At 35.2% G+C, this 9,680-nt stretch overlaps 2 protein-coding genes across 2 annotated transcripts; one reads left to right on the top strand and one right to left on the bottom strand.

The window, feature by feature from the left end:
- Positions 1 to 699: 699 nt before the first annotated feature.
- TRIADDRAFT_25969 (uncharacterized protein) lies at positions 700 to 3,179 on the bottom strand (the record flags this gene model as incomplete). Its single annotated transcript, XM_002112358.1, has 10 exons — positions 700 to 762; positions 882 to 956; positions 1,044 to 1,093; positions 1,319 to 1,387; positions 1,472 to 1,585; positions 1,863 to 1,980; positions 2,114 to 2,204; positions 2,278 to 2,405; positions 2,561 to 2,653; positions 3,087 to 3,179. 10 exons carry the CDS (start codon positions 3,177 to 3,179, stop codon positions 700 to 702), a joined length of 894 nt encoding a protein of 297 aa, XP_002112394.1.
- A 1,929-nt stretch (positions 3,180 to 5,108) lies between these two features.
- On the top strand, positions 5,109 to 9,440 carry TRIADDRAFT_24909 (uncharacterized protein; the record flags this gene model as incomplete). Its single annotated transcript, XM_002112789.1, has 12 exons — positions 5,109 to 5,400; positions 5,959 to 6,096; positions 6,903 to 7,027; positions 7,124 to 7,288; positions 7,410 to 7,562; positions 7,716 to 7,801; positions 8,026 to 8,173; positions 8,381 to 8,494; positions 8,569 to 8,742; positions 8,818 to 8,924; positions 9,000 to 9,069; positions 9,213 to 9,440. 12 exons carry the CDS (start codon positions 5,109 to 5,111, stop codon positions 9,438 to 9,440), a joined length of 1,800 nt encoding a protein of 599 aa, XP_002112825.1.
- Between the last annotated feature and the right edge of the window lie 240 nt (positions 9,441 to 9,680).

Genomic DNA, 9,680 nt, shown 5'->3' with positions numbered 1-9,680 from the left:
TTAAACGTGTAGTATTAGAGAAAAATACCCGTAATTTATTCCTAAAAATTGTTGTTGATCTTAATTATAAATTGAGAATTAAATGCAATATCCTATTCGGCATTACAGAAAGATGCTGCTACTTTCAGGTGCATACAATGTACAACACATAATAAGGCTATCATGCTACAGACTACAGTGCATAATCATCTCCATTTTGCAGAATGCTCTTTCAAACAGTAAGGTAATTCATTTGATTTGCCTATACTATCTGAAAGATGAAAGGACTGGAGGTATTTGAATACACAAACATTGCGCCGGTTTGAAAATCGGGTAATACCAAAGAAAGACTAGGTTTACCATCTATGGACTTTGAATGTATGCATTCCAGTACAGTAACACACAAATAGCTTCGTAAAACGTGCATTATTAAAACTACCCAAAGAAAATGAAAATGATTAAGTACTTTATGGATTGTAAACGAAAGTTAATAGTAGAATTCGACAGTTTCAGCCTCTAATTTCGGAGAATCAAAAGACGAAAGATTTATCATCTCATTAATGACTCACTGTCCAAGAATTCTTATTCAGCTGCAGTTGTAGGCCTCAATAGTAACTTTATTATTCGAATATATAAAATGTATATATCAAAACATACATAAGCTTAAATTAATTCGTGAAATCATGATTATTAGCAACAAGCCGACGATTATGTTCTAGATTAGAGATTCGGCGCAATCCAATTTAAAATTTTCATGGTAATCTCTACAGCTAGGAAACATGCCTATGATAAGCAAGTGCAGTAATTAGTGATTTACGTATATCTATAAGTAGATAATAAATAGAAAGCTCTTTGCAATAATAAAGCAATTCCACATAATCATGACTATCTGTATTACGTACTGCATTTGCTGGAAAAGCTCTTAACATTACAGGCGTAATGCCCTTATATAGCGCTCCTACACCTTCCTCTCTTATCTACATCCAACGAATATCGAAAGAATGCAATCAATATAAGCGAAACGATCCTCACATTACTTAGCAGTAAATTAAATCGCGACCTACCAACTCGCGAAAAACATCTCTAACACCACGCGGATACTTCCCCTCCGGAGCTTAAATAATATCATATAAATATGAAAGTCATCAAGAAAATAACCTAAACTTTCGAATATAATTAATTCGACACACAAAAGAATCTTACACTACGTTAGTATACGTATGTATAAGTGGACACTAATAACACAAAAATATTGCACATGTTATATATTATAGGTATACTAATACGCAAATAATTCAAATATTATACAATATACGTATATGGCATTATATCACCCTACCTGTTTGCAACCGAGATTTCAGTGTATCTGCCGGTAGTGCGACCATCCAGTTAAAAACACCTGCCATTCCTACAGTTGATCACGATCGATTTATATTTGTCGGTTAATAAACCAAAATGTTATATTTTCCATGCGCAGCTTAAAGTTACTAACCGCCGGCAAACAATACACGAAAAGGCCCCAAATCAGACCTGCTTTTTCCCTCAGGTGTTAGCGTATTCAATAGTAGCTCATATGAGGTAAAGTAAGCTCCAGTAGCTGGCACGTCTATCAATGTACGTGAGAAAATTTCGATGATGCAATCTCGTAATTTTGCAACTTTAGAAAGGTGTATGATATGCCATGTACGTGTCAAGATAACACTCCTCAAGGCAATTTCGAAACAATAACCAGAAAATATTTTCTATGCTACATGCTATCAGCCACGAATATAGCGCTAGCAATTTAACATTCAAGATACTTACTCTTTCCACTACTGTAGCAACAAGGGCAGTCCCTAGTAGCGACAAATGTTGAGTTACAAGTATACTTAGTGTAGCATTACCTCGTAGTAAAGTTGCACATGTGCCTTTGTAGATGCCACGAATTCCTGATTCACGATACAGTTGCTTAGCACAGTCTAAAGGCCCAGCATATTTTGCACTCCCCGAATCGGATTGTATCTATCAGAAAAGTTTCATTGACAAATATTTATATTTGCTAAACGGATATCATTTACAGGATTAGAAGTTGATAAAATATCATAAAATGTGATCAATCCCCGCTTACACTAGCATTGTCACAGTACTACCTTACTTGCATTAAGCACTTTATTCTCTCCCCAGGCGCCATAATGCCAGTAGTAAGTAGTCCAGATAGCATCCCAGCATTGAATATCTGAAAGGAGCTATGATAGGACTAGTTAACAAGAAACGTATGCACATCCACTCCGAGTATCATAATCTATATAAATGTATTACTTCAATGAATCATTTTCAGATTTCATTTGCAGTTTTTTTCCGATACCAAACCCAAAAAAGCAAACGGCGAACATAGGTGTTACTCCAATTAGAGGCGCAGCCATGCCTTTATATAATCCTCTTAAACCCTTTACAAATATATCAAATTCAATACTTTAATTGTTTCTCAAAAAGCATTTAAACTAGAGTACGCTCATTCAATTACAAAAAGTATTAAACGCCGTAATAAAGCACTGTTTCACAAAGCTAATTTACGTCATAAAGTCATATTATTTCACTGTACTTCATTCCTTATGGTCGTTTTAAAACAATCCAAAGTCCCTGAGTATTTTGGCTTCTCGCCTGGCTTTAACTTTGGTTGCGTTTGCAGTCGAACCTAAAGGTCATATATACAACGTATACCGTATAAGTATCATCAATTTTAATTTAGTTATTTAATCGTAACAGAACATAATCGTGTTTGCAAATATAATAATAATTATAAACAGCTGAGTATTTACGTGTGTACAACTGTACTGTAAACTATCACCTATCAATAACCTATACAGTAGAAACAAGCGGCACAGAAACCATTAGGGCAAAATCAATAGTATAATATTGACAGTATTTTCAACTGAAATACGACCTGTAAATGCATTTCCGATGATATGGCACATGCGATTTATCATTTCTACAAACTATGTACAGTATATATATATATGCACGCGATACATATTATATTGGGAATATCAATGACTTATAGCATATAATAATATTAGGAGCGTAACAAAAACGGATATGTATACCATAATCCTAACTATACTCTATACTTTTATCGTGTCTAGCGGATGACCACTTGATACAATCGCCATCCCACCGATACCTCCGGAGATGAAATCCTTTATCGGTGATGGTTTATTCATCTGCACTCCTCGTTTATCTTTCGTTGAAGACATTTCTAAGAGAAAAAGATTAGCATTCAATTTCTACGCAATGATCTCAATGTCTGGAAATTATTACTTTGGTAAGTGCTGGATACCGAGTAGTTAGGTCAAATCTTTAGAAAGTCTACTTTTAGTTGCTATACACTACAAGTGTTGTAATGTCGCACGTAACCCTAAGCTTTAGCCGGTTAAGTACCCTCGTTGCTGAAGCACGGCATCAGTGGGGCGTGGCCGGCGTGGAAATACTGTACAGTACAGTGCAATGTGTAACTTGATACTGTAGGACGTCGGGTCAATGTGACTGTATTCTTGCAGGTTGTCTGCAGTGTGATCCTTTAGCAAAACTCTGCTCAGTCTGCTGTACTGTACAGTACAGTACAGTACAGTACAAAAAAATTGAACCTACAGTAGTGTACTGTACAGTACAGTACAGTACTGTACAGTGTATGTACTGTACACTACGTACAGTACTGTACTGTTAATTTAAATTAAAATTCTTAATTAATTAACAGTACAGTACAAAATTTATTGTGGAATGCGCCTGCCAAAGTCCATGAACTTCACATGATCTTACAGTACTGCGCAGTGCACTAGCATGATTGCGCTTTTGACAGATTCACAAATAAGAACTGAACTTTCAACTTTGTCGCATCTTCGTATCGGTCATCCAATTTCGGTAGTGTATGATAGTGACGATATTACACACCAGGATTGATACTATTGCTATTGAACTTTCAACTTTATCAACTCTCGTTCACTGTCTTGTACCATGTACTGTTGTAATCTGAGCTGAGTAGTTTTACTGTATACGTATAAAATGCATCTCATATCAGTAGCACACTACAGTACTACAAAAGCTGGACACTCGGATTGTATCAAAGTAAAATTGATCGTCCTGACATAGACTATCTATTGCAAAATGAAAATATTCTAGCACATTTACGTTGTGCATCAGACCTTGAGCTAGCAGCGTAAGCAAGCAAGCTCTCCGAATATTATATTGTTGCCTCATGCATTTGGATATCCACCCTAGGTATACCTGACCGTCCAATACAAGAAAGCTTCAAAGCTTAATAATTACTAGTGCAAACTCCCGTCGCTTTACTGACGGTTTACGATAATGTGCTCATTTAACAGAATCATAGAATGATATATTAGAATGGTTGATGGAGAGATTCTGAAAAAGGCTATGGAATGTAACGACTATTAATCAGTATTTGCTTATTAAGATCACTGGTTGATTCTTTTCAAAGTGACAAAATATTTTGACACACACCGTATATAGAATAAAGCCATAAAGCACTACAGTACAGTGTACAGTACAGTATCATGCTCTATCATCCACAATAATGACAATACTACAGTACAGTGTACTGTACACTGTATAACAGTAATGGTACAATATACTGTACAGGCCTGGCCTGGCCTGCCAACGTCAACCTTTGAGTCATCGTATACCATAAATCGGTATGATTTCGTGCCATTAGGAGGTATTCGTGTTCTGTACATGGTAACATATACAGTATATATATAACACGTTCTGTAGTAGCAATGCGGTAGCCTGATTCAGAAAGGAGCAATATGCCTTCTCTTTTCCGATAATACCATATTCAATCAAGTCTTGTTGGCTTTATCAATGAAACATATGCTAGTTAATTGTTAGCCAATAGAATATCAAATCGTCTACATGCAATGAGGAAAAAAGTCAATGAGAACGTACGCGTAGCTAATGCCAACCAGAATGGAGCTGAAGCAAGCGATCAGGCGATACAACGTACAGTGAGAACCAAAAAAGTTCGCTGTTACCTATCTCATCCAGAAGGACTGCCTATTAAATCATTCTTGAATGAGAATACAAGAAACGGCAGTCCAAATCAACTGTTGTCGGTTGATCTTACTGATAGGAGAATGAGACGCAAGAATCCCAATGAGGATGAAGAAGAAATTAATATTGCCACTTCTGTGGTTCGACCAGTTTATACAGAATCACAATTCGATGAAGGATTTGAGCCACGTCCACCTAGGGCTAAATCCTCATTAGACAGATTAGGTTTACGTAACTGCTTCAAGTGTTCGTGTATGGAATTTCTCGTTTCCTTTATCCCAATACTAAGTTGGTTACCAAAGTATGACAGACGTCAAAATCTTGGTGGCGACATTGCCGCTGGTTTAACAGTTGGTATCATGCAAATCCCTCAAGGTGAATCGTATTGAATATCAGTCAAGATAAATTTATCACATCACCAATAGCATTGATGGTGTACGCTGATTTTCTCATCATAGGACGTTTAATTCATTCTAACCAGTTGTCCCACTTATTGTAATTCTCGATACTGTAATGTATGCTTTAGCATTATACAATACTCGTTCATTGCATGATTGGATAGAAGAAATCAGGATCTATAAATTCTCGACTAGGATTACAGTACAATATTTGCAATACTGCGGATAGTATTTTTATTCTCATTATTGGATTACCAAACTACTAAACTACCTTATTGTTAAAGTCAGATACTTTGTAACCAAATTGAACCTATTCATTCCTCGAGCTCACGAAACTAACCATACACTATTAACGTCGAAATAAATCAATTAAACTATAGACTTTGAATATCGAACTAGCAATGTAATACATAAATTGAATCATTCATGAAATATGAGCAATATACACCTCCTACTAGTCATTCATGCAATGAAATGTACTGCATTTACGTTGGAATAACAGTCTCAAATATTTGTTATTGTATTGTGTCTATAGGTTTGGCATATGCAATGCTTACTACCCTCCAACCGATCACAGGACTCTATACCTCGTTCTTTCCTGTCATAATTTATACTTTATTCGGGACATCTAGACATATATCAATAGGTAAAATAGTAGTCTTAATCTATATTCGTAATTTATATTCGTAATCTGTTTGCGTTGACCATGGTATTAATTTTATGCACTTAGTATAAAAGGAATCAGTCAAACGGATACTGCAATAGTAGCCCTTTAAAAATAATAAAAAAGCCATATATCCGTTTACGCTCTATACTGTAAGCCTGTAAGCCTTATAACCCTCTGAAACGATCTATATCTCATTTCCGCAAGTGAATATGAATTTTCTAGAAATAGTCTGTAAAATAGCTATAACATAAAATGTGCCAATCAGTTACCATATGCGTTTGACAAGTACTTTCAAGCCTATCTTACAGACTTCACGAGTATTCAGTACAAATTTAATTTATAATATAAGTACTATTGTACAATTGTTTCTACTTGATCGCCTATTTTGTTTCTCTACTGTGTTTCAGTGATTTCATTACATAACATGACTCTTTAAGAGATATTTCACAAATTGATTTGTACACTCATGCTAATTGTTTCATTACGACATCTGATGCTCCTGATTATATTATGATCAGTATTATTATTCACATTAGCACATAACGATGCAACAGTTACCATAAATTACTTATATAATTAATGGCTGTATGGAATAGATCTTACCTACTATTTACTTCCATACATTCATAAAATAGGAACGTTTGCTGTAATTTCCCTCTTGGTTGCTGAAGGCGTCCAAAATTCGATCAACTCACAAGCTTATCAAGCTGCATTAACCTCGCCTACGTCCACTGTAAATATTCTTAACACTACCACTTTAGTGACTACCAAGGATTCTGATGTAACTACTGTAATATCCACGATCGCTGCAGCTACTGGCGTTGACAATGTAACTATCGCAACATCGTCGAACACATTTGTAACTACTACCAACCCACAAGATTTACAAAAATTAGGAGCAGCTGTAGCTTTAACTTTCCTTGTAGGCGTTATCATGGTGAGATATTAAAATTTCTTGAAATAATTGAACCATAAGCATATCTCTTTATTGCACTGCATTTAACCTTACTAATTGATCTACATAACCCTTTAGTTATTGATGGGACTCCTACGTTTAGGTTTCGTCACAATCTATTTATCAGATCCCTTGGTAAGTGGATTTACTTGTGGAGCGGCTTGTCATGTTTTTACAAGTCAAATTAAACATGTATTCGGTATTTCTGTGCCTCGCTACAGTGGTGCATTCGTTATACCAAGGGTAACTATTGCCTCAATAATCTCTTGGTTTATAGCACGGAAAATTTTATTTCTGCTTTTTATAAACAACACAAAGTATTATGTAATTACGACTGATAGATTGTTAACGACTTGCATTTTAGACCTATTACTACTTGTTCGCAAACATCAGTCGGACGAACTGGATTTCCTTGGTTATGGGAATTCTATGCATCATAAGTCTACTTGTAATGAAAAAATTAAACGAAAAATATAAAAATAAATTACCGTTTCCAATACCAGCGGAACTTCTCGTCGTAAGTGCGATTTAGCGACTTCAATCGGAATCTTACATAACTTTTCGTGAAAAGATAGCGATAATTATTTCAGGCGCAATACTACTGGTCATGGCGTTGAACTTATAATACTCTACATATTTTAACGTATACGAAACTGTTGCTATACCATAGGTAATTGCTGGCACACTAGCGTCTTATCTTGGTAAATTAGGCGATAAACCTCATAATATCAAAATTATCGGAAATATACCAACCGGGTAAAACTATACTGCTGCACAATACTACATTCTAGCATAAAAATATAGGAGCTTTTTCTGCCCGAATTTTGGTGGTGTTTGGATTGTTACTTTTAATTAAAATTATTGCAAATGCTTGTTACCACAAAAATTGTAATAGAAAATTACATATGTATATCAAGTTGCTATGAAATCCGATTTTCAATATTAAATTTGTAACGTAAATCAAAAAATTGGCGTCATAGATTACCCCCTCCATCTGCTCCACCGTTTGAATTAATGGGTACAATGTTTCGTGATGCAATCACGATTTCTGTAGTGTCGTTTGCAGTTTCAATTTCGTTGGTTAAAGTGTTTCAAAAGAAGCATGGCTACCCTACCGATTCTAACCAGGTAGACCATAATTTCATCCAATTTTAGAATGTTAGTTATCTAGTTTCATTGATAAATTTAATTATTTTTTTACTTTAACTAAATCAATTCAACTACTATTGCCTCCATTTACTATTGAAAGTAATAATTTCCCTTCAAAATAATCGTTAAACACAATAGTGTTAGAAAATTAATCAGTTTCTTTATATTTCTATTTCATAATACTAGGAACTGATTGCGTATGGGTTATCGAATATCTTTGGTTCTTTTTTTTCTTGCTTTGTTGCTAGTGGTTCGTTATCGCGTTCTGCTGTACAGGATAACTTGGGTGGTAAAACTCAGGTAAATATCATGAGCTTCTACATTAACACTTTATACAGTATATCCTATAGCATTTTTCTAAATTTAATATCCAGGTTGCCAGCTTGGTGTCGTGCTTTATCGTATTGATCGTGTTACTCCTCATTGCTCCCGCATTTCAATTTTTACCACATACTATTTTGGGCTCTATTGTTTTGGTGGCGTTGAAAGGACTGCTAATGCAAGTTACCCACTTCTTTCAACTTTGGCGAATTTCTGTTATAGATGCTGTAAGTTATTATAAAAATTTAGTCCTAAGTAATGGAAAATTTATTATTCTTTCCTGTTTTGTATACAATGGTAAGATCATATGGATGGTAACATTCGGCAGCGTTTTTCTACTGGGAGTTGATATCGGTTTATTAATTGGCGTTGCTATTGCCCTTCTGACTGTTATCTTTAGAACGTCAAGGTAAAGACAATTCCTACTTTATCTCGAAATGTAAGTATATGTACTTATTTAGCTAAATTAATTATATATACTTAGACCATATTACTGCCTGCTTGGCCGAATACCAAATACCGACCTTTACAGAGATATTAAAAAATATGCTGCGGTAAGTGAAGGGGTAATATTATACTCAAAGTTCTTTCCGTGCTTTTCGCCGATAAGATACGCCTTTAGCAAGCATTGCCAAAAACCTTACCAATAACGTCCATTTTGCGAAATAAAATATTCATATAATTTCTTAATTACTAGGTTGAGGAGGTACCAGGAGTCAAGATGTTTCGTTTCGAGTCGTCCTTGTATTTTGCTAATACGGAACACTTTAAATACACTCTTTATGAGATAACTGGACTTTGCCCTACAGATAGAACGGCAATGGAATTGCAGTACGATCTTCGAAATCGTATTGTAACTTCTGGGGTAAGAAAACCATTCGCTTTACCTTATGACCTTACATTTATTAAATGTCAGCTACGCTGAAACTGAGTCTGCTTCGACGCTGTATCACACAGAATTTAGAATATTTGCAGCATAGTAATATGGATACGGCAAATAATTCATATTTTGGAGCAGAAGATACTGGAATTACTATAAGCGACAGTTCTAATATTGATCCGAATGCCTATCCGATACATACTGTCATAGTTGATTGCAGCACCTTCAATTACATTGATTCCGTAGCTGTCTCTACACTTAGCCAGGTATGAAAATGCAATACTG

Source organism: Trichoplax adhaerens, genomic scaffold (assembly GCF_000150275.1).
Source record: "Trichoplax adhaerens TRIADscaffold_5 genomic scaffold, whole genome shotgun sequence".
NCBI lineage: Eukaryota > Metazoa > Placozoa > Uniplacotomia > Trichoplacea > Trichoplacidae > Trichoplax > Trichoplax adhaerens.
This window is presented reverse-complemented; position numbering and strand designations above follow the sequence as displayed.